The 27925-nt window shown below is 50.0% G+C and overlaps 1 protein-coding gene across 1 annotated transcript in view; it reads right to left on the bottom strand.

Annotated features, from left to right (window-relative positions):
* LOC147732516 (carotenoid-cleaving dioxygenase, mitochondrial-like) overlaps positions 1-27925 on the bottom strand; it is a 711267-nt gene that overhangs the window by 164326 nt on the left and 519016 nt on the right. Inside the window, exon 6 of the mRNA XM_086958817.1 lies at positions 10459-10619. Within this exon, the coding sequence (XP_086814943.1) occupies positions 10459-10619 (161 nt within the window). The remainder of the gene's footprint in view (positions 1-10458; positions 10620-27925) is intronic.

A 27925-nucleotide genomic window follows, 5' to 3' on the forward strand; every position in this document is an offset into this window, starting at 1 on the left:
ACCAGAGCCTCAGCATCACAAAATGGATGCTGCCACCACAGACACGAGTCTGGCCTCCTGCTGCTGACCGAAACTCGGCAGATGGTGGCCTGGACAAAGGGTTTCCTGCCTTGGGAGGTGCAAGCACCACCCCAGACAGGGTTTTGTGTATTGGGTAGGACAGGGCTGAATAGAATCAGACATGCCCGGGGCACACAAGGTGTCCCCGTGCATAAGCCAGTCCAAACCGGTCCTGGGACTTTCCAGACCCAGGCCTGGCGAGGAGCTGGACAAAGGAAAGGGGGTGTAACAGCCCCCCTTCCTGGTTCCTCCCAGAGGAGGGACCTAGTAGGTGATCCACCCCTCAGATTGGGAATAAGAGTGGGAGCAGTGCCATTGCACAGCAGATGATCCTGAAATCAACTTTAAACAAGAAGAAGACTGGACTTCGACATTCTGCTGCTCAGAAGACTGAAGAGAATCTCCCTTGTGGCCTAGGAGTGGCCACCCTGTGAATACAGGCACCAACCAGCAACTCGACGTCTGCTTTGCCGCCGCCTCCCGCCGGAGCCCGAGCCCAGAGCCCGACAAGAACCAGACTCCCAGACCTGTCACAGCCCGATCCACAGTCCCTGCAAAGAAGGGACCCGTGGAGACACCGAGTGACGTGGGACCGGACCTCTTGGAAGACACTCGAAAAGCTGACTGCGCAGCATCTGAGGCATCCTCGATGTTGTGCTTTGGGGACTGAGAACCCCCACCACCGAGCAGCCCTTGCACCGAAGAAGAGCCCTCCAGCATCTCCACGATCTGCGTGGGGCCCTTTTGCATTGTGCCACTCGACGCGCCATCCCGGCCACTAGCCACGTGGTCAGCGGCCATCTTGGCGACGAAACTGACGAACTACACAGCGGGTCTGGTTGCTCCAGACTGGCCCAAGCTCCTGTGAAAAGGAGCACTCGCTCTGACCTTGCTGGTCCGAGTGTTAAGCATCTTTCGATTCCTGCATGGCTTGCATTAGCCAAGGCCTGTTTGCTCCGATCAGGTCGCCGACACCGCCAACAGCGAGAAGCCTGCATGGGACAGCTCGTGACCGACTCCCGGACGTCCTCGACCCCCGGTGTCCACGTGGCTGCAGAGAGAAGCTACACCTCAAACGCCTGTTTGCACCCGACATCGCCTGGTTCCAATCTGGTTCCACGGTAGTCACTGGCTAGTGACTTTGAACATTGTCCCCTCTGCTTTCAGGTCTTCACATCTTCAGATCCACCCTTGGATCCACCGGAACTCTTCACATCGAGCCGCCTGCAGCATCTTCAGCTCCAAGCACCATCGACCAGCGTGACGAAACCCGACACTACTTCGACCCTGTGCACCCGCTTCCTGTGGGTGAGGTAACTCAGCTCCGCCGGTGTTCCTACACTGGTACACATCTCAAGGGCCTGTGTCTTAAGTTTCAGCGTTCTAGGTCACTCGGAAGGTTCCGAACTATCTAACTTTGTACTTTTTACGCACCATAGACTTTACATTGGAAAGTGCGTGCACTTTAGACACTGCACCCGAGTCCCGCGGGCCTTTCCCGACTTAATCATTGCTAGTCTCAAATAGCTCCAGCGATTCCCAAGGCCCTAGGCCTGTTCCCTTTCCAAGTGGTATCTCTTATACCACTTTCTTAGTATATGGTTTAGGTGGCCCCTAGGGCTCATCCATATTGTGCAACTTTTGTGTATTTTAAACTGTCATGTGATTTAGCGCTTGTGCTTCTGTGCTCATAAAGAGTCCAAGGGATTTTATAGTTAATAAATCAATATATATTTTCAATATATATCTGTGTGGTGTCCTTTCATTTGGTATTCAAGGGGGTTGTGTATGGTAATACAGCTGGCTTCACATGCCTTTCAGAGTTTAGCCTAAACCACGTTACCACTAGGATAACTGGTCTACCAGGTTGAATTACAACCAATCATCATAAGGGTTGCTTGGCATGGTACAAAGTGATCACTAGAATTAGTGAGCATTATATACCAGGCCAACTTCTCACAGTGTGGAAGCAGGAAGATGAGACAGAGTTGATCTGGCGGTCCATTTTGAGCTCGGAGTCCAGGATGATTCTCTGGTTGCGTGCGTGGTCTGTGGGGGTTGGCGGGTTTCCGAGGGCGGTGGGCCACCAGGAGTCGCTCCAGGCGTCGGGGTTTGGGCCCATGATGAGTACTTCTGTTTTGTTGGTGTTTAGTTGAAGGCATCTGTTTTTCATCCATTTGGCGACGGCTTCCATGCCTTCTCGAAAGTTGCGTCTGGCGGTGTTGGGCTCGTTGGATAGGGAGAGGATGAGCAGGGTGTCGTCTGCATATGGCACGATGTTGAGTCCGTAGGTTCTGACGATGGGGGCAAGTGGAGCCATGTAGACGTTGAAGAGCTTCGGGCTGAGGGAGGAGCCCTGGGGGACTCCGCAGGTGATCGGTGTGGGGTCCGAGAGGAAAGGGGGGAGTCTGACCCGCTGCGTCCTGCCGGAGAGGGCCTTGTCCTGGATTCCTGCATCGTAGAGTCTGCGTATTAGGGTGCGGTGGGAGACTGTGTCGAACGCCGCTGATAGGTCGAGGAGGATGAGGGCTACTGTTTCTCCTTTGTCCAGTAAGGTGCGGATGTCGACTGTTGCGGCGAGGAGGGCGGTTTCCGTACTGTGGTTTTTTCTGAAGCCGGATTGGGAGGAGTCGAGGATGCTGTGTTCTTCAATGAATGTGGCGAGTTGGCTGTTGATGGCTTTCTCGATGACTTTCGCTGGGAACGGGAGCAGGGAGATGGGTCTGTAGTTTTTGAGGTTGGTGGGGGTCCGCTGAGGGTTTCTTTAGGAGGGGGTTGACCTCGGCGTGTTTCCAGTCGTCGGGGAACGAGGCGGTCAACAGGGAGCGGTTGATGGTTTGGCGGAGCATGGGTGCGATGGTGTTGGCGGCTCTGTTGAAGATGTGGTGGGGGCAGGGGTCCGTGGGGGCCCCTGAGCGGATTGACTTCATTGTCTTCAGTGTGTCTTCGGTGGTGAGGGCTGTCCAGTCATCAATCGCTGGTTTCCGGGTGTCGGGGGTGGTTGATGAGGGTTCAGTGTGTTGGTTGTCTTCGTCGAAGTTGTCATAGATGCTCTTGATTTTGTGGTGGAAAAAGATGCTGAGTTTGTCGCAGAGGTCTTGTGAGGGAGGGATGTCGGTAGACTCGCTGGTGGGTTGGGCGAACTCCTTGATGATGCTGAAGAGTTCCTTGCTGTTGTGTGCGTGGGTGGAGATTCTGTCTTCAATCGCTTTTTTCCTCGTTTCTCTGATGAGTTGATGGTGGGCGTTGGTGGCGGCTCTGAAGTTGTTGTGGGCTTCTGTGGATTTGGTGTTTCTCCAGGCCTTTTCAAGACGGCGGCATGTGCGCCTGGACTCTCGAAGTTCGGTGGTAAACCATCTGGCTTTCTTGGCACGGGTATTGTTTTTCTTGAGGGGTGCTATGGTGTTGGTGCTGTCCGAGATCCATCTATGCAGGGTTCGGGCTGCGGTGTTGGGGTCGTCGTTTTCCGCGATGGTTGGGGTGGAGTTGTTGAGTGAGGAGGTGAGCTGGTCATCGGTGATTTTGGTCCAGTTTCTTTGTGGAAGCAGGTGCTGGTGTCTGTGGATGGTGGGTGTTCTGAAGGTGAAGTGGACGCAACGATGGTCGGTCCATGGGAGTTTGGTGGTGTGGCTGAAGGTGATGGAGTTTCCTGTAGTGAAGAGGGGGTCGAGGGTGTGTCCTGCTGAGTGCGTGGGCTCGGTCACGATCTGGCGGAGTCCAATGTTGTGGAGGTTGTCCAGGAGGGATGTGGTGTTGGGGTCCAGTTGATTGTCGAGGTGGAAGTTGAGGTCTCCCAGCAGGGTGTAGTTGGTGGATGCGATGGCCTGCGGGGAGATAATGTCCGTGATGGAATTGGCGAAGGGTCCGCGGGGTCCAGGGGGTCGGTAGATGAGGGTTCCTCGGAGGGCGGCGGTGGGGCTGGCCAGTATCTTGAAGTGAACGTGTTCCATCAGTTCTGTGGACTCGTCAGGGAGTGTGCTCAGGCGGAGGCTGGATTTGTGGACGATGGCGATTCCTCCTCCTGGGTGGATGGGGCGGTCCTTCCTGGAGATCTTGTATCCTTGGGGGATAGTGATGGCGATGTCCGGTCCCGAGGTGGTGTTAGTCCAGGTTTCGGTGAAGAATGCTACGTCTGGGGTGGTGCTGTCGAGGAGGTCCCAGATTTCTGTTGCGTGTTTGTGGAGGGATCGGACATTGAGGAGGATGCATTGCAGGGTCTTCGGTTCGGTTGTGTTCTTGTGGGCGAGTTGTGCTGGATCCGTGTTCTTGGCGGTGCTGCAGGTGTGCCGGCAGCGGTGACAGCTGAAGGGTCCATGGGTGTCGGCTGGTGATGCTAGCTTGCAGTTGTTGTTGCAGCCTGGGTTGAGTGCGTGGAGTGCTGCTGGGTCGTAGCGTTGGCGGGGCGGAGGTCCAGGGTTCCTGGTGCTGGTTGCAGACGGGTCGCAGACGGGCGCAGACGTGCTTGCCTTTGACGCGCCTTCGGTGCACCAGCGGCGCGCCCGCAGCCCGCGGCCGCGCAGTGGCCGCCATCAAGTAGGGGTCGGGGAGGGCTGGACAGCTGGGAGGCGGGGAGGGGAGCTGGATTGGGCCGGTCGTGCTGGGGGGGAGGGGCCGCGGGGGCAGCAGCGGCGGGGAAAAGTAAAGGGAGGAAAGAAGGGATAAAGAAAAAAGGGAAAATAAGCAGAAATAAGGCACAAAAGAGCAGAGATGCAGAAAAGAGCAGAAAGGTGAAAGATCGAAAGGGTAAAAAAACGAATGAAAACGAGTGAAGGAGCAGAGGGAGAGAAAGGGAAAATGGGCAGAAATAAGGCACAAAGGAGCAGAGGTGCAGAAAGGTGAAAGATAGAAAGGGGAAAAAACGAGTGAAAACGAGTGAAGGAGCAGAGGGAGAGAAAGGGAGAATGGGCAGAAATAAGGCGCAAAAGAGCAGAGGTGCAGAAAGGTGAAAGATAGAAGGGGGAGAAAATCGAGTGAAGGAGCAGAAAGAAAGAAAGGAGACAGAGGTCCACTGGACCACCAGGGATGAGGCGCAGGGAAACCTGCGGGTGGAGGAGGGCCTCGATCACCAACACTGAAGAGTGCAGGGGCACCTCACTTAATGGTGGAGCTGCGAGGGTGGGAGAGCAATTTCACTGAAAATGAGTCAGTGGTCTTGCTCGCCTGTCCCCGCAGTGGCCGCCAATAAGTAGGGGTCGGGGAGGGCTGGACAGCTGGGAGGCGGGGAGAGGAGCTGGATTGGGCTGGTCGTGCTGGGGGGGGAGGGGCCGCGGGGGCAGCAGCGGCGGGGAAAGGTAAAGGGAGGAAAGAAGGGATAAAGAAAAAAGGGAAAATAAGCAGAAATAAGGCACAAAAGAGCAGAGATGCAGAAAAGAGCAGAAAGGTAAAAGATAGAAAGGGTAAAAAAACGAGTGAAGGAGCAGAGGGAGAGAAAGGGAAAATGGGCAGAAATAAGGCACAAAAGAGCAGAGGTGCAGAAAGGTGAAAGATAGAAAGGGGAAAAAAACGAGTGAAAACGAGTGAAGGAGCAGAGGGAGAGAAAGGGAGAATGGGCAGAAATAAGGCGCAAAAGAGCAGAGGTGCAGAAAGGTGAAAGATAGAAAGGGGAGAAAAACGAGTGAAGGAGCAGAAAGAAAGAAAGGAGACAGAGGTCCACTGGACCACCAGGGATGAGGCGCAGGGAAACCTGCGGGTGGAGGAGGGCCTCGATCACCAACACTGAAGAGTGCAGGGGCAGGGGCACCTCACTTAATGGTGGAGCTGCGAGGGTGGGAGAGCAATTTCACTGACAATGAGTCAGTGGTCTTGCTCGCCTGTCCCCGCAGTGGCCGCCATTAAGTAGGGGTCGGGGAGGGCTGGACAGCTGGGAGGCGGGGAGGGGAGCTGGATTGGGCTGGTCGTGCTGGGGGGGGAGGGGCCGCGGGGGCAGCAGCGGCGGGGAAAGGTAAAGGGAGGAAAGAAGGGATAAAGAAAAAAGGGAAAATAAGCAGAAATAAGGCACAAAAGAGCAGAGATGCAGAAAAGAGCAGAAAGGTGAAAGTTAGAAAGGGTAAAAAAACGAGTGAAGGAGCAGAGGGAGGGAAAGGGAAAATGGGCAGAAATAAGGCACAAAAGAGCAGAGGTGCAGAAAGGTGAAAGATAGAAAGGGGAAAAAAACGAGTGAAGGAGCAGAGGGAGAGAAAGGGAGAATGGGCAGAAATAAGGCGCAAAAGAGCAGAGGTGCAGAAAGGTGAAAGATAGAAAGGGGAGAAAAACGAGTGAAGGAGCAGAAAGAAAGAAAGGAGACAGAGGTCCACTGGACCACCAGGGATGAGGCGCAGGGAAACCTGCGGGTGGAGGAGGGCCTCGATCACCAACACTGAAGAGTGCAGGGGCAGGGGCACCTCACTTAATGGTGGAGCTGCGAGGGTGGGAGAGCAATTTCACTGACAATGAGTCAGTGGTCTTGCTCGCCTGTCCCCGCAGTGGCCGCCATTAAGTAGGGGTCGGGGAGGGCTGGACAGCTGGGAGGCGGGGAGGGGAGCTGGATTGGGCCGGTCGTGCTGGAGGGGAGGAGCCGCGGGGGCAGCAGCGGCGGGGAAAGGTAAAGGGAGGGAAGAAGGGATAAAGAAAAAAGGGAAAATAAGCAGAAATAAGGCACAAAAGAGCAGAGATGCAGAAAAGAGCAGAAAGGGGAAAGATAGAAAGGGTAAAAAAACGAGTGAAAACGAGTGAAGGAGCAGAGGGAGAGTAAGGGAAAATGGGCAGAAATAAGGCACAAAAGAGCAGAGGTGCAGAAAGGTGAAAGATAGAAAGGGGGAAAAAACGAGTGAAAACGAGTGAAGGAGCAGAGGGAGAGAAAGGGAGAATGGGCAGAAATAAGGCGCAAAAGAGCAGAGGTGCAGAAAGGTGAAAGATAGAAAGGGGAGAAAACGAGTGAAGGAGCAGAAAGAAAGAAAGGAGACAGAGGTCCACTGGACCACCAGGGATGAGGCGCAGGGAAACCTGCGGGTGGAGGAGGGCCTCGATCACCAACACTGAAGAGTGCAGGGGCAGGGGCACCTCACTTAATGGTGGAGCTGCGAGGGTGGGAGAGCAATTTCACTGACAATGAGTCAGTGGTCTTGCTGGCTTTTCCTGCCCGTTTATTTGTGCTTGTTTGTTTTGCACCTGGGTGATCAGGCACAGCAGTATTGTTTTCTGCACTGCGCAACCTGCAATTGGTCCCTAAGAATGTGTGCCCTTGCACAGGGCGCTAACTTAGAAGAACTTTTTCTTTTAAGGACTTTAACGCGTCTGCTTGCACATAACACAATTGTGGGCAAAAGCCAAAGGAAGGGATGCATAATGAGGGGAAAGGGCAATTAATAGCTGTTAACACCCAACCATATGTGGCTACTAATGTTGTTGGCACCTGCCTCACTTTTCTCACCTGATCCAGGAGGATGTAGGGTCACTATGCACTTGTTCCTATCTAACGCTCTCGTTGATTTTAGTATGTTAGCGCACTACACAAATGCATTCCAACAAACAATCCTTAACTACTTTCTACTCTATTTCTTAGCTTTTCAGCCTTTTCTGGTAATCCGCATCATTTTAGAGCTAGCAGTGCTAGCCCTTTCACAGTCTTACACAGTGCTTGGTTTAATAGTCTGTGTACTGCAGGCTCAATGCATTATCATGAGTGTAATTGTCATATGGTCACACATTTCCTCAAACTTTGCTTCACTGAAACATCCTGCCAGTGGGATATTTCCTCACATGCACAAATGCAACTCCTGATGTGTATGTCGCTCTTTTATAAATCTTCAGAAGAGTGTGCAAATTTAAAAGTAGTTTGTTTTCACCACATAATGCCTCAGTACCTGTTCAGTAACCATATTTTTTGCAAGCTAACGTTTTCCCTGGTTAAGCGCCACCTGCTTCTATGAAGCGCAGTTGAAATCCAATTCCCACAGGGGCGCATTTATGAAACCTTCACCTAGCGGAACGCAGCAAGCCACCTTGCTGCTCTGAGCTGCGTTGAATGGAGAGGGTAAGAATGCGCGGTATTTCATATTATACAGCACATTGCCGTCCTTTCCTTGTGCTGGCGCACAATGTGCTGCCTAGCGCCAACGGAGGCACCCTTACACCATGGTGCAAGGACGCCTGCATCTGTAAGCAGGATTGTTTTTGTGGAGGACACCTTCTTCCACAGAAAACATCTCCTGAGGCATTTTCCTCTTTCTATGGGTGTTGCAGAATGCAGCCCACAAAGAAAAAGGAAAAGATGAGGAGAAATAAAGATATTTCTCCTCATTGGGCCCCACCTGGGAGGCATAGCATTTTGATTCTTTCCAACATCAATGAGTGAATGTGTGGGAACACCCACACTCCACCCATGGAACGCCTCCCTGGGGCAAAGTAACTCAATGCAGAGATTTGCTCTGCGTTACTCTACATTTATCAAGCCATGCAGGGCCATGAACGGTGGCCTTGCATGGTTTGATAAATCTGACTTAGCTGTTGCATCGCCCTTGTGCCCCCTTGCATGACGCAAGGGCGAAGCAACTCAATGAGAAGTACGACCCATAGTGTGAAGGGTACTAAATTGCCTCTGCCTGCGTATATTTGTGTGCGTGTTAAAATATAACAGTTATTTAAGGGTGCTTCGAAGGCTGTGTACATTCTAGCTTGGTGCCCTCTCAGTGTCGTGTAGTTTCCACTATTGAGTAGGAACTGAACCCTTGCAGACAGCATGAACTTAGGATGGTGCCAGACTGATTCCACAGACCTCTGTGGGATATGTTGTCCCTTGGACCAGCTTGCTCGCAGTGCCACTGTTAGCCCCCCTAAACCTGAACAGGGAGAGAACAGTTCTGACCACCACTGAACATTAAAACCCTGTTCCCTCAGGAACCATGGTGACAGATTTCAAACTTTCGCTCAGTCACGCAGGCTTTCTGGGCATCAGAGGAAAATACAAAGAATACACGAAGGGGCGTTTTCAATAGTTATTGAACCGTAGTGATTCTTGTGTAGAAAATATGGTCTGCAATGATTAATAGAAGCAGACAAAAGTTATAAGTGTCAACACAGTGAATAAAACAAAGAGTTCCACCATCTTGTTGAGACAGGTTACATATAGATACATTAAAATAATTATAACAATCTAACGTACTCCCACAATGCTAACCCTAACTTATGTGTCTAGAGTATGAATGTACAATATGCCAAGAAAACCCCAGTCTGGACGATCTAATCTGGATGAACAAAGGGAGAAAGCACTGATGAAAAAGAAACTACAAAGTGTGAGTTGAAGAGGCAGGGAGTGCCTGGTGATGGATTAAAGAGGCATGGGGTGGAATGGAAGCTATGTAGCCAAGGTACTCAGCACACATGTGATTTAGTTATGATTCTGCTATTGTCAAAATATGAATAAATGCATCAACATTAAAGGGTACAGTGACAATTCTGCAGGAGAATTTGAACACTGAGGAAAATATTCACAAGAAAATGTTGTAGCGAGGGTATGGGCCAAATTTGGCTGCGCCGCACTCCCACATTTTCAAAACGCAGAGATGCGCTGTATTCACAAGCATATGGCGCACCCCTATGTTTTCCCTAGTGGTAAATTTAATTTAGCTGCCCAGAGTTAACGTAGGCACCCTTGCACCATAATGCAAGGGAGCCTGTGTTGCAGGGAATGATTGTTTATGTGCAGGAAGGTGTCCTTTCCTGCACATAAGCAATCACTAATGGTGATTTGCTCTTTCTAGGTGTGTGCAGAAAGCAGCACACATAGAAAAAGCAAAAATGAGGAGAAATAAAAGTATTTCTCCTCGTTTCGCATTCTAACGCCTGCTCTTGCATGACATTAGTTTTTGGTGCTGCCTCAGATTTACTAATCCTTGTAAATCTGGGGTAGCTTCAAAAGCAATGGGTGTTGCGGTGGAACCCCAACAGCAACAACCATTGTACGCCCCATTCATGTTAAGTGATGCGTCTAAAGGGGCCATTTTTATAAGGTGGGGTTAAGCCACAAAAAATGGCTTAACTCTACTTTGTAAATATGGAGAAGGGCATATCGCCACCTGAATGTCGCGAAAAGTGACGTTCTGGTGGTGATATCCCCTTGTAAATATGTCCTACAATTGTAAGAGTTTACCTTTAATATATGACTACAGTTTGGGACTGTGCTAAAGTTTGTCCTGACCTTTTACATTGCCTACATACTAATATACAGTCCTAAAAATATATCAAGCAGCCCACTCAATACATAAATATTTCACTGTCAAAATTACTTGCATATTTGGTTAGCATTGGTCTTGTTGTTTCTATTTTTAATATGTTTCGTTATTTACCATTAGACATTTTCAATTGAGAGACTTCATGGCAATTTGTAAAGACCATTGTACAAGTTTAAGTTTTGCATAATACCTCCCCAGACATTTTATTGGCAATGTGGAAGCGTGTGTGCTCATCCGGTTCCCATTTCATGACGTCCGCCACAGACTTTCCGGCCATTTTACTGGTGATGATTTTCATTAAATCCATCTTAACCGGCTGTTCAACAAAGATAACATAGTTTTCTGTCATGCCTGAAATTAAAGAAGCAAGTAAATAGAAACAGGAGTAAACCCGTTATCCCAGCTGAGACAGGGCGAATACAGTAACAATAGAACAATGTCTCAACCGGTATATCATACAAGGGGACAGAGTAACAAGTGTATCAATCACCAAGCACAGAAAGGGTACATGGGAGACCAAGTAAGAGTGGAAGTGCTGTTATTTGCATATAGGAGCACAATGGACAACTAAATTGCAGTAACCATAACAACCACATGTGCACTGGAAGTGTTACAGTGAATAAACGGCGCAGTGACACAAGTGATAAGGAGAAGAACGTGAGGCGGCGAGAACAAAATAGTGGATCAAACAAGAGTATTTACAATCTTAAAACATGATTTAATTATTAGCGAAATGACCCATAGAATGCCGCGAATAGCGTTGTCGAGTCGACTGAATTTCGACCCCTGTTAGCTTGAGGGCATCATCAGGATGATGGTTACACGATTGGAAGTGTGCTCTATAGGATCAAGAGGGAAGGGAAGTATAGTCAGATGGAGTAAAACCCAGACACTCTTACTTGGTCTCCCGTGTACCATTTCTGTGCTTGGTGATTGATACACTTGTTACTATGTCCCCTTGTATGATACACCAGTGGAGACATTGGTCTATTGTTACTTTAATTAAAGAAGAGCAAAAATACCCAGTGCACAACACTAACCTTGAAGTGGCTTAAGTAGGTCACATATGTTGAATTATACATTTAGGAGGAATGTGATTAAAATTACATTTCCAGGGACTCTCAAAACTTGAAACAACAGTTTAATTTGTTTTTTCTAATGCATCCAGTGGCAGCTGGTGAACTTTGAAAGTGCTGGAGCAGAAATACTTTTCTTCAATTGGACTGAAGTGAGTGAGCAAAGGCAGTGAGCTGACCTCCTCCAAAGCAGTTTGGAGGGGGTACACCACAGTGAAAATGCGAAAAAATATAAATCAGGACCAATGGTGCATTGTACAACACAATTTTGACATACCTCATATAAAATCCAAATGTTCTGAAAGGGCACTATTATAAAATGCCAATACTTTTTTATTCTTTAAAAAAAAAAAAAAATGTTATCAAGTGCAAAAACATTACACATTCACATAACCATAACAACGAATTGCACATAGACCGTACATATTTGCATAGTTTGCTCAAACCCGATAACCAGCTGATCAGAATGGTGTATTGCCATAGCAGGGTCAGCTCAAGCACCCCAGTACATCTTAAAAAATAACTGCGATCCCCATCACATTCCCTTCCCATAGCATCCGGGTTGGAGAGGCACCTTTTATTCAAACATCCCCATTCCAACCTGTTGTGAGTTTTCTGCCTCTTGGGTTAGACCATAGTGTATAATCCAGCTGCCCCATATTTTTGTACATTTTCTAGGGCACCCTGTGCTTTTATATGTCACCCTCTCCGCTGCCACGTACAGATCTATACCCCACTGCCATTCTGATATTGAGGGGGGTTCCTGCGCGCCCCAGTGTCGTGCGATGTCCTGTTTGGCCACCACCAAATTAAAAATTAGTTGAGGTTGGAAGATATCGAAGTTGCAGTAAATACCCAGAAGGATGATTTAGAGTCTAGCGGAATAGAGGTACTCAGGAATAAATTTACTTCACCAATTATCTCCTGCCAATATGTCACTATATGTGGACAGGTCCATATCATGTGAAGGAAGTTACCTGGGGTAGCCTGGCAGCGCAAACACCGAGGAGACTACGCGCGTCCCCTTTTATGTAATTTTTCTCTGTCATAATAGACCCGATGGATGATTTTGAATTGGATGCGATGGAAGCGGGCCCGTATTGCACCCTCTCTAGGGTGCATCAAAGCAGCCTCCCAGTCTACATCCTCCATCACCCCCATGTCCCCTTCCCACATCTCCCTCACCTTATCCAGAGAATCAGGCATATTATTATATATTGTTTTGTAGGTAACAGAGACTGCCTTGGTGGTAAACTCTTCCTGAAGTATTCTCCCCTCCAGAGGTGCATATTCTGGGAACTCGTTATCTTCCATGCCCTCTGCCCCCCATGCTTGACACAACTGAGCGCATTTAAGGAATTGTGAGGTGTGAAGTTGGAATTCTTTCCGAAGGACTGAAAAGGGTTTGAGTGCGCCCTTGGCTATGATATCTTCCACTGTAGAGATCCCCAGTAGATCCCATGTTTCAAAGCCCCAAAGCTTGTTACGTTTTTTAAACCAGGTACCCCTCCACAGGGAGGTTGCCTTGGTTATTCTGTGTGTCAAACCCAGAACCCTGGTGGTCCTGTCCCAAACCTCAATGGCGACTCTCGTAGAAGGAAGTAGTCTATGGGCTCCATTACCTCCATATAGATAATGCAGAAATGTTTTTGGTTCTAGTGTCTCCCTTTCCAGTCTATAGGTGGGGTGGTCCTCTGATGCATGCAACCAATCATTTATGGGTGTAAGGTGAGCTGCCCATTAATGTGCCTCAATATCGGGAAGCTTAAGTCCCCCATTATGCAGGTTGCATTGTATGGTCTTCAAAGCAATTCTAGGGTGTCCTTTCAGCCAAAGGAATACACAGAGCTCAGAGTCAATTTCCCTAAATATCGATCTGGGTAAAGGGTGATATGTGTTTTGCAATGCATAAAGAAATCGGGGCAGAGAAATCATCGTAAACATGGCTGCACGCCCCATTATAGTGAGTGGTAGGCCTCCCCATCTGTCAATGTCCTGAAAATTTTATAGTACCCGCTGAATATTGTGCGCACGACAAACTGTGGGGTCAGGGGTGATAAAGATCCCAAGATATTAGAATCCCTCTGTAGCAATATGCAAGTCTCTGGGTAGGGGTGGCCTTTCCATGTTTTGTATTACTCTATACAGAATGGATTTATGGTAGTTAACCTTGTACCCAGAGAGCCAGCCATATTCCTCTAGAATACGGAAAACCAGGGGAATCGTTGTAGCTATGTTTGTGATAAATAAGAGAATATCATCTGCATAGAGGGAAATCTTTTACTCCTCTTGGTCATTATCTGTGATCTGAAAGCCCCGTATCCCCGAATACTGTCTAATTATACAAGCTAGCGGTTCTATCACTGGAACAAACAGCAGTGGGGAGAGGGGACACCCCTGCCTGATCCTGCAAAAGATCGTGAATGTAGGGGAGAGCCCACCGTTAACTCGCACCGCTGCTCTTGGTTTAGTATATTGGAGAACAACCCATTTCCTAAATTATGGACGAAAACCAAATTTCACCACCAGGAAAGGACAAGCGTACAGCATCAAAAGCAATTTCTGCATCTAATGCCAGAAAGGATTGTGGAGTGGTGCGATTTCTGGCGGCCATCACCCAGTTATCTGCTCTTTGGAGGTTCCATGTAGTCGCCCGGCCTGGCATAAAACCAGATTGATCACAGTGAATGAGCGTTGTGACAACCCTAAGGAAGCACATGGCCAGGATAGTCGCCAGGATTCTAACCTCCATGTTTAGTAGGGAAATTGGGCAATATGAGTCGCACTTATCCCTGGGTTTACCTTTCTTGTGGTTGACCACTATTGTGGCGGTGCGAAGGTCGGCTGGGAGAATTCCCTCCTCGTAAGCATCTCTATAGAGACCCAGTAAATGGGGACCATGGAGATTGTTACACTTTTTCATAAATTCAGCTGGGAGATTGTTTGGGCCCGGTGTTCTGCCAGGTCTCAATCTATTCACAGTATTCCAATCTCTTCCAGCATCAAATCTTCCTCTAGCATCTCCACATCTTCCTCGCCTATACTAGGGGCACGGATCTCTGTAAGGTATTTGCTAATATCGTCGATGGTGCTAGTCGTCTTCCTATCATAAAAATCAGCATAGTGTTGGGTGAATGCTGATAATATCTGTGCATTTGTGGTGTGAGTCTCACCCCGGCCGTCCCTGATGGAATCAACCCATCTGGCATCAGATTCCTTTTTACTGAGCCAGGCTAGTAACTTCCCGGCTTTGTCCCCCGCTTCGTATAGAGGGTGCAGGGTGGCCAGCCTTTGTTTCTTTGTTTTTTTTCCTGAGCCAGCTCTCGATATTCTATTCTCAGGCCTTCTAGTTGTCGGGATAACAAAGGGTCTGGTTTGTTTAGAACATTCCACTCTAAAATAAGTATTTGGCGTTCCATCTGCTCTATTTGTTACCTTTCTTTCCTCTTTTCCCAGGAAATCCGGTTCTGTGCCCTATCTCCCAGAACAGTTTTGTATGCCTCTAATAGTGTAGTTCCAGAGTCTACGGTGCACAGATTTTCTTGGAGGAAGATCTCAGTGTTGGACCGGAGACCTTTAAGAATTACGTCTTTGTGCATATCCCAGGCATTTAATTTCCAGGTAGGACGGGAATCTCAGGACCTAGGCCCTAGTGAAACCAGTAGCGTTGAGTGATCTGACAAACCCCTGGCAAGGTAGTCCGCTTGGTCAACAATCCCTAGTACGCCCTTGGGGACAAAAACATAGTCAAGCCTGAAGTATACCCTGCGTGCCCCAAAGAAATAGGAGTATTGTCGGGTATTGGGGCCTCCGCACATCCGTAAGCCCTAGAGTGTTGGTTAAGCAGGCCAGGGGTGTGATGCCCATGCCTCTATCTAGCCTCCCTGACCTGTCCATCTCGATGTTGAGGACATCATTGAAGTCTCCCCCTACGACGTGAAAGAACGCGGAGGTCTCCAGAAGAGTGTCCGCTACCTTACGGAGCACCGGGGGCTGCAATCTGGGGATGAGGGGAGAGTTTGCACATATAATGGTAATGTTGCGTCTGCCCCATGTTCCCATAACCCCAACAAACCTACCATCCTGGTCTATTCATTTACGGGTTACTGTGAAAGGGGGGGATTTCCTAATCAGGATAGCGGTGCCACTTGAGCCAGAGGTAAAGCAGGCATGTGCCAGAACTGTGTACATTGTCCTCCAAAGGAAGTGACAGTGTGTACCCAGTAGATGTGTTTCATGGAGTAAAACTATGTCTGGGCGTAGACGTTTTATACATTACTCTACTAGCCCCCATTTAATATTGTCCCTGAGACCGTTAACGTTCCAGGTGAGCACCAACAGTGTCGGATCCACCATGGAGGTGACATGGGTAGTATGATGTGAATGAAGTAGTCCCGGCAAGACCTGCCCCTGGCTGTGGGTAAGTCCACCAGGTTGAGCATGTAATGTGCAGTGGTCCAGTGCATTTAACATAAACTAATGCAAGAACAATCCCTTCCCCCTCCCAAACTCCCACCCAACCTTGCTCTATCCTCTACCCTCAACCCCATATTGATAAACTAGTGTGTAGAAAAAGACAGAGAGGTTTGTCGCCCACCCCCCAAGAGAATTTAGAACAAAACTACCCTACAATCCCCCACTTTGAACGACTTAGGTAGGAGTATTGAAAGCAAACCTGTGAGAGGTCACGCTTCAATACTGTACTTAGTTATGCTACCAGTTGGAGGTAGTAGTATTAGGCGGAGGCCTCACACTCAGGGCTCTGTGCCCGCTCAAGCACAAAGCAAAAAGAAAAGCATTCAGGGGAGATAATGTGTCTCAACCAAGGGTTCAGGAAGGTAGGGAGGTCCGACCCTTCTACCCCCTCCGGAAACCCCATGAAACAGAGGATATTCCTTTGTGCCCTGTTTTCGACGCCATCAATACGCCATTGCAGATTGCCATTAGAACTACTGAGTTCCATCACTTCCTGCGGCAGATCTTTAACAGAATCTTCTACTTCAGAAACTCAGCTTTACGTCTCCGTAACTCGTTCAGAGACGTTCCGGAGATCCTGTCTCAGAAGTGAAACCTCGTATCGTACCTTCCCAATCCGATTTTCTAGGGCTTCTCTGGATGATTGCATGGCCTGAAGTATGGCATCCGCATCAGGCAGAGGCCGCCCAGTATCTTGTGGAAAAACTACTTTAGTACACATATCCATCTTCCCCTGGCTGGGGTTTTTTGGGCCTGTGTCTTTAGTCATTCTGAGGCAGGGTGCCCCAACGCCAAGCCCCACCACGAACGCTCCCTCACCGTCCGCCAAGTCCCAGGATATAGTTCAGTTGCAGCACCCTCATTCAAGTGAGGGAGAGGGGAGAGACAGTACCAGGCGGTTCTCACAGACCCAATGACTCCAGGCACCACGCACTCGCCACAAGGACGCACATCAACCCCCTCAGTCCCGTCCAACCGACCTAATCAGGGGGTGGGGGAAGAACTCTTATCGTCCGAGGCAGCAACAGGGGGGGGGGCTTTAGCCCCAGCCATGTAGGGCTGGTGTTGTACTCCACTTCCACTCCAGTCTCCAATGTAAGCTGAGGGGGAGGGGGAGGAGCAAGGACAGTACACAAGTTTATGCCAGCAGGGCGCTCCACAGCAGGCGCGACCCAGAGAGGCAGTAATGACCGGGATCCACGCACTCACCATGGCAGCGTATCGCAGCACTCCAGGGGTGATTCAGGCCGGCGGTCCGCTCCCTCAGTGCGCCCCTCCCGCAGCCGCCATCCGGGCTCAGCAGGTAGGACACACAGCTCGGGGACGCAATGCGGAACCTCCGCTCAGTTAGGGCCCAGAGCGTGTCCTCAAAAGATAGTCCCACACTGGCGAGAGGGCCACGGCCCCAGATGCGCAATGTTGCAGTGCCTCAGCAGGAGGTTCCAACAGCTAGCACCATCTGTCCGAGAAGGACAGGGGGAGGGAAAGCAGAAGCCGCAGGAAGCACCTCAGCCCCTCTCTTCTTAGGGATCGTCGGACGCCGCTGGCCACCCGGTCCAGACCCCAACAAGTAAGGCAAGCAGAGGCAATGAGCCATGGAGTGCGGGCCGGATTACAGTGTACAAATCGGCACCCCCACTCACTGAGGTGCTCTGCAGACTCCACATCCCCGAGCCTCCGGTACTAGGAGCGGGTCTGCCTCCTTGAGTTGCGCCACCGCAAAAGGGTAATGCTGGGATCAAGTCTCCAGGTCCTTCAACTGCAGGAACCCCCGTTTGTGGAGGGGAAGAAGGGGGGGGGGACGATGACCCGGGAGGTCCTCCACTCCAGGAGATCAGGCAGCCCAAATGATCCCTTGACTCTCAAGACTACACCAGGCCCCGCAAGTCATCAGGGCCGCGCATCTGCCATTTTCTCTGTCTGCCGGTCGCTCATGACCAGACCTTGGATGTCTTATGCACGGCGTCCACTGAGGAGTCTAGGCAGCTTGCATGTTCTCTAGGCAATTTTTGGCCACATGTGCATCAGGCTCAAGTTGCTAATCATGCAGGATTATAGTAGGATCACAGCTCCAGTCAGGAGCTCAAAAGAAGCATGTCTTACTCATCCATGCTTTAGGCCATGCCCCGCCATTCCAATAGTTTTGAGGTGTGCAAGGCAAACCCTAATATGGTAGCCTATTCACTGCCAATCAGGGCCTTGAATTTTTAGACGAGTTAAACAGCTTGAGAGAAAAAAGTATTTCTGTGACTCGCTTTCACAATAAAGAAAAGAAGGACTTCACGCTTCAGAGCTTCTAAAGAGCAGGCATATTGTAATGGCTTTGGGCTGTTGCTTCAGTACTTCTGCTCGCATTAATACAGGTAGCTTTCTTCACTGCCCTCTTGGTCGACACCTGGTCTACAGTGCCACTACTCCCTCGCTGAGAGCAGTCTCGCATATGTGACAACTCCTTTTGAATCTGACACTTGTCTGTACACTCTTAGTAGGATTATCTATTCATTTAAATTCAGGGTACCTTTGTTGATATGAAGGCAAACAACCTAAGGTCTAGTGATAGTTTGATGGCACTGGTGGGCTGTAATGCAATCAAAGATGAATTACCCCCCCCAATCTATTTAAGAATGCTGCCAAGTGTTTTAAACGTAATCTTCTCAAATGGAACTCTAAAATGCTCATATCTAATGTCTACTACTGTGCTAATAAAAGAGTGGTGGTTCCTGATTTAATTTTCTTCACTAAGGGCCCGATTCACAGAATGAATTTAAGACTAAATCCTAAACTTACTACTATTTGGTATTCACAGAATGCACTTACTACTTTCGGGATTCACAGAGTGAACTTACTACTTTCGGGATTCACAGAATGAACTTACTACTTTCAGTATTCACAGAATAGATTTAAGACTACTAACTTTACGTCCGCACTCGGGCTGGAAATTCCAGCCCGGAGGCGGAGCTTTCGGCTTGGGGGTGGAGCTTGCAGCCCGGAGGCGGAGCTTACGGCCCAGAGGTGGAGATTTTAGCCATGGATAAATCCCCACCTCCGACCTGGAAGCTCCGCCTCCAAGCGGTAAGCTCCACCTCCAGCCCAGAATGTCTGCCTCCGGGCCGCAAGCTCCGCCCCCAAGCCGGACGCTCCGCCTCCGGGCCGGAAACTCCACCTCCGGGCCGGAATTTCCTTTCAAATATTTCCTTTAGAGGTTTGTGATCAGATCTGACTGTAAATGATGAACCCCACACAAACTTCCTGAATTTGTTTACAGACCAGAATATCGCCAAGGCTTCTTTTTCAATGACCGAATAACTTAGCTCAGCCCCTTTCAAACACCTTGAAGCACACGCAATCAACTCTTCACGACCCTTCCTCACCTGAATTAACGGACCTACCTCCTCTTCACAGAAACAGCGCTGTAGACGTTCTGCCATCAAATCCCATCCTCGTCGCCAGTATAACAAAGTAGGAGGACACAGGATGTAGTTAGTGTAAGAGGTATTTAATACAACCTCAGCCAACAGCCAGAACATCTCAACTGTCAAGTACAGAACACAGTGGAGTAGAACATAGAGTGGACATGGTTCCACGCTGGGCATTCCAGCAAGGGAACAAGTGACATCATTACACTATATTTGGCCCCCTCGGCTAGACTGCGTCTGAATGGAACACTTTCCAGCTCTTTTACACTATCTCGAGGCACCTGACAGGGCTGTTCTCTGTCACCACTACTTTTTATATTGGCAAAGGACCCGCTCACTAGACATTTCCAGGAACGTCATTTAGAAAGAGGGCTCCCATTCTCTACGGGCCCTTTATTAGTGTCACTGTACACAGATGTTGTAATCTTATATGTTAGGAACCCCCAACTTAATCTGGCCACATTAGTTGGGGAAATCCTCCGGTTTGGCAAGTTATCGGGTCTCTGTATAAATTGGCACAAATCTATACTAATATAATAAAGAGAGAGCCCAAACCTTTGAGGCGGGTAATCTCAGGAACCAAAGCACCAATCACAACACCACTACAGCGTTGGAAAGGGCAGTTGCAGCAGAAGGACATAGGCTATGCAGACGCCCAACATGTACATTTAAAAGGTAAAAGAACCCTGCCAGCAAAGTAGTCCCTTGTGGGCGTGTCTGCGTTGTGCTGTGGGCATGTGCTGGGGGAGAGACAAACGCTGGGGTCCGTGTGGTACGCTCCGCCCTTCATGCCATGTCTCATATCGTGTGCTAATCCCACCCTGCTCCCTTTAAATACCCCTGCACCCCATAATCATAACCCACCCTTACTCCTTAAAATACCCCAACACCTTTAAACACTAACCCATCTTAACCCTATAAATATACCCTGTACCCCAAAACCCACACCTATCCCTAAACCCTAAAAATACCCCTGTACCCCAAAACCCAAACTTAGCCCTACACCCTATAAATACCCCTGTACCTCAAAACCCAAACCTACCCCTGAACCCTCAAAATACCCCTGTACCCCAAAACCAAAACCTAGCCTTGAACCCTAAAAATACCACTGTACCCCAAAACCCAAACCTACCTCTGAACCCTAAAATACCCCATACCCCAAAACCCAAACCTACCCCATAATCCTTAAAATACCCCTGTACCCCAAAACCCAAATCTACCCCTGAACCCTAATAATACCCCTATACCCCAAAACCACAACCTAGCCCTGAACAGTAAAAATACCACTGTACCCCAAAACCCAAACCTACCCCTGAACCCTAAAATACCCCATACCCCAAAACCCAAACCTACCCCATAACCCTTAAAATACCCCTGTACCCCAAAACCCAAACCTACCCCTGAACCCTAATAATACCCCTATACCCCAAAACCCAAACCTAGCCCTAAACCCTAAAACTACCCCTGTATCCCATAACCCAAAACTATATCTGAACCCTTAAAATACCCAAACACCCCAAAACATATACCTCAGTACCCCAAAACATATACCCCTATACCCATACTTACCTTATCCAAACATTAAAAAAACACGCTTTTACAATTCATGCATTTACAACGAATTTCGTTGTAAATGTATGCGTGGTAAAAGCATATGAAATGTAATGCCATGCATTATAATGGCATTGCGGAGTCATGGTACTTTCGTAATGAAAGTATGCGGAATGATGGTATGCAGAAAGAAAGTTGCTGGATAATGGGTGTTTACCCTCCCCCGGTAAGTACATTGGTGGCACGGCGGCCCACATCTCCAGCAACATACTGATATTTTTTCACCACCCATTTGAAAAATGCACAGGTCTCTCTCATTGATGGCCAGCACCGACATACACTTTTAGACACACCTCCCGCCACAAGTTCTAGAATTGCGAACTTTAGAGCTGGGGAGCTACGTTCGAATCTTGGCATCAGCTCAACATCCTGTGATTCCAGGCAAATCGCTTTGTCTCCCCGTGCCTACCACAAATGAATGTGTTCTTCAGTAATGTAAATTGTGCTCATGCCATGTTGTCGAGTTTGTGCTATATAATATTGCAAGGAAAAATAAAGTAGGGAAACTCGAGTTCACACACTGCTGAACGCGCACTCTTAAGTGCATCAGCAGTGCACTGTGAATCGGAGCGTTTCACAGGCCTGTCACAGATAAGAAATGCTATCAAAACGAAATCCTACAAAACAATATACCACTGGCCGGCAGCAATTCATACCCATACAACGTCGGGACGGGCTGCTAGTCAGTGTTATTCCCCCTTACCGCAGCTACCGTCCAATGGGAGTGTGAGTATTCTCTTACTTGGTGCTCTGATTCTGTTAAATATTTAGGGATAAACATACATCTAAACTCAAACAAGATAATATTATTGAACTATGGCATGGCTCTTCACGCTTTGGAAAAACATGTGGAGAGGTGGATTAGGCTCCCATTGTCACTAACTTGGCGAGTAGCTCTAATTAAAATGATTGTCCTGCCGAAGTTCCTGTATTTATTTAACCCCTTCGCTGCTGGCCCGTTTCCGCCGCTGTGCGGTAAACAAAAGAACAGGGCGGGGCCGTGACGAACCCCAGCCGTCATCAGCACACGAGCACCGTGGAGCGTGACGGCTGGGGTTCGTCACCAGCATGCAAGGGGTTAATAACATGCCCATTCCTCACATCCCGATTTTTTCATACCATCAACACCCACCTTATTCGGCTGACTTGGGGGGGGTGGACGCCCCAGGGTTTGATGGGAAATCATAATTCTCCCATATCACAGGGGAGGACTGGTAGTCCCTAACTTTCAGTTATATTATTTGATTGCACAGTGTAAATATGCATATTACGAGTTCTATCCGGGTGCTAGAATCTCCAACCTGTGGCCTGAAGCAGATCTCGTTCTCCCAGATTCCTTGAGCAAAATACTACCACAAGGGTTCCCGCGGGATCCGCTAGACATTCAAACGGTAACCACTACTAGCTGGGCCTGGAGCAAACTGCTTAGAGTGCTGAGGTCTCCCGCTATGTACTCCCCTAACCTGCTGCTCCCTAATCAGCGATGGATTCCAATTACGGGGGGAAAGACTGCAACGCACACTGGATAGGTTTGACGTAAAGTCAATAGGCGACCTCTATATAGATGGCCAAATATTCTTGATCTCTGACAGGAACACATTTCCAGAGGCCTCTTTTATGGACAGGTTTATTCTTACTCGCATGTGGGCAGCTTTAAAAACCAAGATCCCCGGCTTTCCAATAAAACTCAATTCTCTAACTTCCCTGTCCATAATAATAGACAGTAGTACGGGGGATCGTCTGGTTTCTAAATTGTACAAGGCCTGCATAGAGATAGTTTCAGTCCACGACAACAAGATACGGGGCCGCCTGGGAATCAGACTTGGGCCACCCCATAACTGATGACCAATGGGCCGCATGCTGTGCACAAACCAATGAGGTGTCCATGAATAGCAGACATAAGCTTCTCCACTTTAAGTTTCTACAGAGAATTTACATAACGCCCGAGCTATCTCACAAAATAGATCCAGACAGACCCCACTGCTGCCTTAAATGTAGAACTCCACACGCGGACTTTGTGCATCTGGCATGGACTTGTCCTAACATAAGTAAATTCTGGACTGACATATTCCACACGTTGGGGGACATAATTGGTTTTGACATAGACCCTACCCCAGCTATAGCCTTATTGGGATATGTTATTAATATCCCCAACCTGGTCTGAAAGTTCACAGTGTTGGAGCTTCTATTGGCTAAAAGGGAGATTGCACTCAAATTGGGGCGTAGGGCGGTTCCGCAGTGCAAGGACTGGCTGCGCAGTCTTGCGCATTGCCAATACAATTATGATCTCTATGCATTCCTGTTGCCCAGTAAATCCCCTCCTCGGGATATATGGGGCCCTTTCACGCAGTACACAAACACGACACAATCACAGTCTAATATGCAGCCTAATAGTGGCATAGTACCGGAGGGTATTGGCTAAATGCACATGTTACTACTTGTGTAATGATATATCTGTAGGAGACATTAGTTAGTTATAGATTCCTTACCTTAGAATATCCCCAGGCATCAGACTGGATCCCGAATGTTTTTTGTCAGCAGTACCCCTGCGCGTCGGTAGGTGACACTGTGCGGCTCCGCATCTGTCGCTAGCGTCGTAAGCGCAGAGATGACCTCACGGAGACTACTTAGGCGCTTCCCATGGGCGCTGACACATTAGTGATAGATTCCTTACCTTAGAATAGATACCCCAGCAATACCAACCAAGGAGATGGGTCTGTGAACAAGATTACACCAGAAGGTCACGGAGAACAGAACGGCCAAAGAAGCCGTCTCCCTGGACCTGACTGTCAAGGCAATAATGTTTGGTAAATGTGTGCAGCGAGGCCCCCGTAGCTGCCTGACAAATGTCCTGCAAGGGAACGCCGCGTCCCAAGGCAGTAGTGGCTGCTGTTGCCCTGGTCGAATGGGCACACAGTCCCACAGGAGGCTCCTTCTTAGCCAACGAGTAACATGCTTTGATACACAGAATGACCCACCGAGAGATGATCCGTTTGTGCACGGGCCGACCTTTTTTGGCACCCACATAGCCAACAAGGAGCTTGTCATCCACCCAGAACGGTTGTGTGTGCTTCAGTTTGAACGAGAGCGCCTGTTTTGGATCCAGATGGTGGATCCTCTCTTCCTCTTTTGAAAGATACGGAGGCGGAAAGAAGGTGGGCAAAGTGATGATCTGTCCGATGTGGAAAGGCGTAACAACCTTTGGCAAGAAAGGACAGGTCCTTAAAACCACCTGGTCCAGATGAACAGAAAGGAAAGGAGGCTTAGAAGAAAGAGCCTGGAGCTCACTCACTCTTCTGGCAGAGGGGATATCTACCAAAAAAGCTGTCTTTAGAGTGAGAAGACGTAAAGGACAGTTATGAAGGGGCTCAAAGGGAGCGCACATCAGATATGTCAAGACAAGGTTTTAGTGCCCAGAGCGGAGCCCTGCCGGGCCAAAGAAAGAAGGAAAGAGGGGCAGAAAGGGGATCCACAGCTTTATCTGTGCACCAAGCCACAAATTTGTTCCACCTACAAGCGCATACCGTTTTAGTGGAGAGACCCCTGGCTGCCAGAATGACATCACAGACTTCAGGAGGAAGTTCAAAAGCTGTCAACTGTCTCCGCTCAATCTCCACGTATGGAGGTGGAGGATGGACAGGTTTGGGAGGAAGCCCGTCTCCTGCTGCTGAGACAGAAGATACTCCTGAAGAGGCATCGGATCAGGGGATTAATTGCCATGTAGCTCGGGATACCAGTATCTTCGTGCCCATTCCGGAGCCACAAGGATGACTTGGGACCTGTCGCGCTGAATCTTCTTCAGCACTCTGGGCAGAAGTGGTATAAGCGGAAAGGCGTACAACAGGCCGCAGCTCCACTCGCGACGAAAAGCGTTGCAGAGCGAATGCCGCCTTGGAAATTCCAATGCTCAAAATTGATGACATTGCGCGTTCTCTTTGGTGGCAAATAGATCTCACCAAGGCTCTCCCCACTGAAGAAAGTGGCCTTGCGCCACATCCGAGTTCAGACACCATTCATGACTCATAAAGCACCAGTGGCGATCAGAAAACCTGCCAGGTGTTGAACCACCAAGGTAATGCCTTGCTGTTCCAGCCATGTCCAGAGGTGCAGAGCTCCTGACACATGGTCCACAACCCCATCCCGCCCTGTTTGTTGCAATACCACATGGCGGTGGTGTTGTCCGTGAACACCTGCACTAAACTTCCTCGGACAGAGGGAAGGAATGCCTCCAATGCAAGTTGGATCGCCCGAAGCTCCAAAAGATTGATATGGAGCCGGGATTCTGCTGGAGGCTAGAGGCCTCTGATCTCCTCCTCTCCCAACTGGCCTCCCCATCCCAGGAGGGACGCATCCGTCACCACTGGGTGCTCCGGTTGGGGAAGGGAGAGGGATCTGCCATTGACCCAATTGCAATTCGTGAGCCACCACTGCAATTTACCTGCAGTGTCCTCCGAGTTCTGGACGTGATCGGACAGGTTACCCTAATGCTGTGCCCACTGAAATTTTAGATCCCACTGCAGAGCCCGCATATGTCATCTGAAATGTTGCACTATCAGGCCTAGGAGCCAGAGGGTCATCCTTACTGAAACCCGGGATAGAGGCTGAAAGATCGAAATCATGGCCTGAATATCCGGGACTCGCTGCTCGGGAGGATAAACCTGTAACCAGAACTGCTCCGATGAAGGGTAGCTTCTGAGAGGGACTCAGATGCGACTTCGGCACATTGATGGAGAACCCCAGCAAATGCAGGAGGTTGGCCGTAGTCTGAAGGTGGGTGAGGACTGTCTGGGGCGAGCCCGCCTTCAACAACCAGTTGTCGAGGTAGGGGAAGACTGACACCCCTGACCTGCGCAGATGAGCTACGACCACCGGCATCACTTTCGTGAACACTCGAGGGGCGCAGGTAAGGTCGAAGGGGAGCACAACAAACTGAAAATGCTCCAGGCCTACTGTGAACCTCAGGTAACGCCGATGGGCCGGCAGGACGGGGATGTGTAAATATGCATCCTGCAAGTCCAACGTTACCATCCAGTCTCCAGGGTCGAGGGCAACCAAGACCTCAGCCAGAGTCAACATCTTTAACTTCTCCTTCCGGAGGAAGCGATTGACGTTCCTGAGGTCCTTTGTCCTTCTTTGGAACCAGAAAGTAGTGGGAATAACAATGACACCCTACTTCTGGCCCAAGAACGCACTTGATGCCCCCCTTTGCCAGGAGGGCCATAAGTTCCTGTTGGAGAAGCGCAAAGTGATCCCCGACATGCGGGGGAACTGAGGTGGCATGGCTGGGGGGGCAGACTAACCCCTCCGGACAATTTGCAGCACCCACCTTTCCGAGGTGACAGAGTGCCAGTGAGGGACGTGATGTTGAATCCTGCCACCCACTGGCGTGGGGTGCACTCCTAAGCTCGGACTAAGAAGGCTTCGAGGTGGATGCTGAGGGAGTAGAAGTGGACTGACCCACCCGTTGGTCCCCTGTGGCGCCACGACGGCCTCCACGCCTACGGCCGCACTGATTGTGGTTCTGCTCATGCTTCTGGCTGAATGAATGTTCAGGGGCACCCCTTCCATGGATATGAAAGGAACGAAAGGTTGACGTGGTCGGGCGTGTGGTGGAGAGACCCAAGGACTTGGCCGTAGCCCGAGAGTCCTTGAAATGCTCCAGCGCACTGTCTGCCTTATCACCAGACAGGGGAGTACCATCAAAAGGCATGTCCATGAGGGAACTCTGGACAACCCCCCGAAATCCCAGTGGACCGCAGCCAGGCATGGTGACACAGGGCAACTGTTGTGGAGATCACTCTCTCTAAAGAGTCTGCGGTGCCCATCCCACACCGAATGAACACATAGCGGCATCCTTCCCTTCGGCAACAGCTTGGGAAAGGACTGCCTGAACGTCTTCTAGGTGTTGCGGCAGTGTCTGAGCCACTGTGTCCCACACTGCGTGAGAGTAGCGACCCAAAACGCATGCAGTGTTGACTGACCGCAGCCCCAGGCTATCAGAGGAAAATAACCTTTTGCCAAATTGCTCCAGCTTTTTCAAATCCTAATCTGGCGGGGCGGTAGGGAACGCACTTTGGGAAGTGGAGGCCTGAATGACCAGGCTCTCCGGAGTCAGTGATTAGTTAAGAAGGCAGGATCACCCGGTGCCGGGCAATGACGCCGGGCCACGTTCTTATCCACAGGAACCCCTGTGGCTGGTCTAGACCAGGTGCCCATCAAAACGTCCGTCAAGGCCTCATTGAACGGAAGCAGAGGTTCCATAGAACTTGCCACCGGTTGAAGCACTTCAGTAAGGAGGTTCGCCTTATGAGTGACAGTAGGCAGATCAAGGTCAAGGGCCTCAACTGCTCTACGGAGCAACACAGAATAAGAGGAGAGGTCAAGGCCATCTGCATCCTCCGATTCCTCTGCCTACTCATGTACGGACTCGCACTGTCGTGCAAGAGGGTCCTCCAACCCCTCCCAGTCATCCCCCACCTCCACGGCCCGAGGCACAGGCGGCAGCGGCGGGGGAGGCACAGGGGTAAACCAATGCTCCAACGGCGTTGGGAATGGCAAAATTGCCTGGAAACATGGGCAAGGGTGAAGGTGGAATGAACGGAGCTCATGCCGGCGCCAGAAATGGAGCCCCAGGGGGAGTCGGGGCCCGAGCCACCGGCAGAAGACCATGTGGCGCCAGGGCCGGAGCCACCCGCGGAGGACCTTGCAGCGCCAGGGCCGGAGCCGGTAGCGAGCAAGGACCCTCCATAGGGACCGCGGGCCCGAAGGCGCACTGGCGGGAGCCGAAGGCCTGAAAAAGCAGTCCATGGTGGCAAGAAACTCTTGCACCTGGGCCGGAGTCGCCGACGGACCCGTATAAGGTGGGTAGGCCGCGGGACTCCCAGGCTCCAACGGAGAAACAGGGGAAGGACTCCTGGCCCCCTCATCTGCATTCGAACACTGACGGGAGGATGTCGGAGAGCAAAAACGCTTCTTCGACTTTTTCTTGTGACATCTCTGACCCGATTCCGAGGGCGAAGACTTCGACCCAGAGGAGCGATGATGATGATGGCTCAGCGGACAGTCCCTTGAGCGACCC

The sequence above is a fragment of the Lissotriton vulgaris genome, chromosome 2_1, assembly GCF_964263255.1.
Source record: "Lissotriton vulgaris chromosome 2_1, aLisVul1.2, whole genome shotgun sequence".
NCBI lineage: Eukaryota > Metazoa > Chordata > Amphibia > Caudata > Salamandridae > Lissotriton > Lissotriton vulgaris.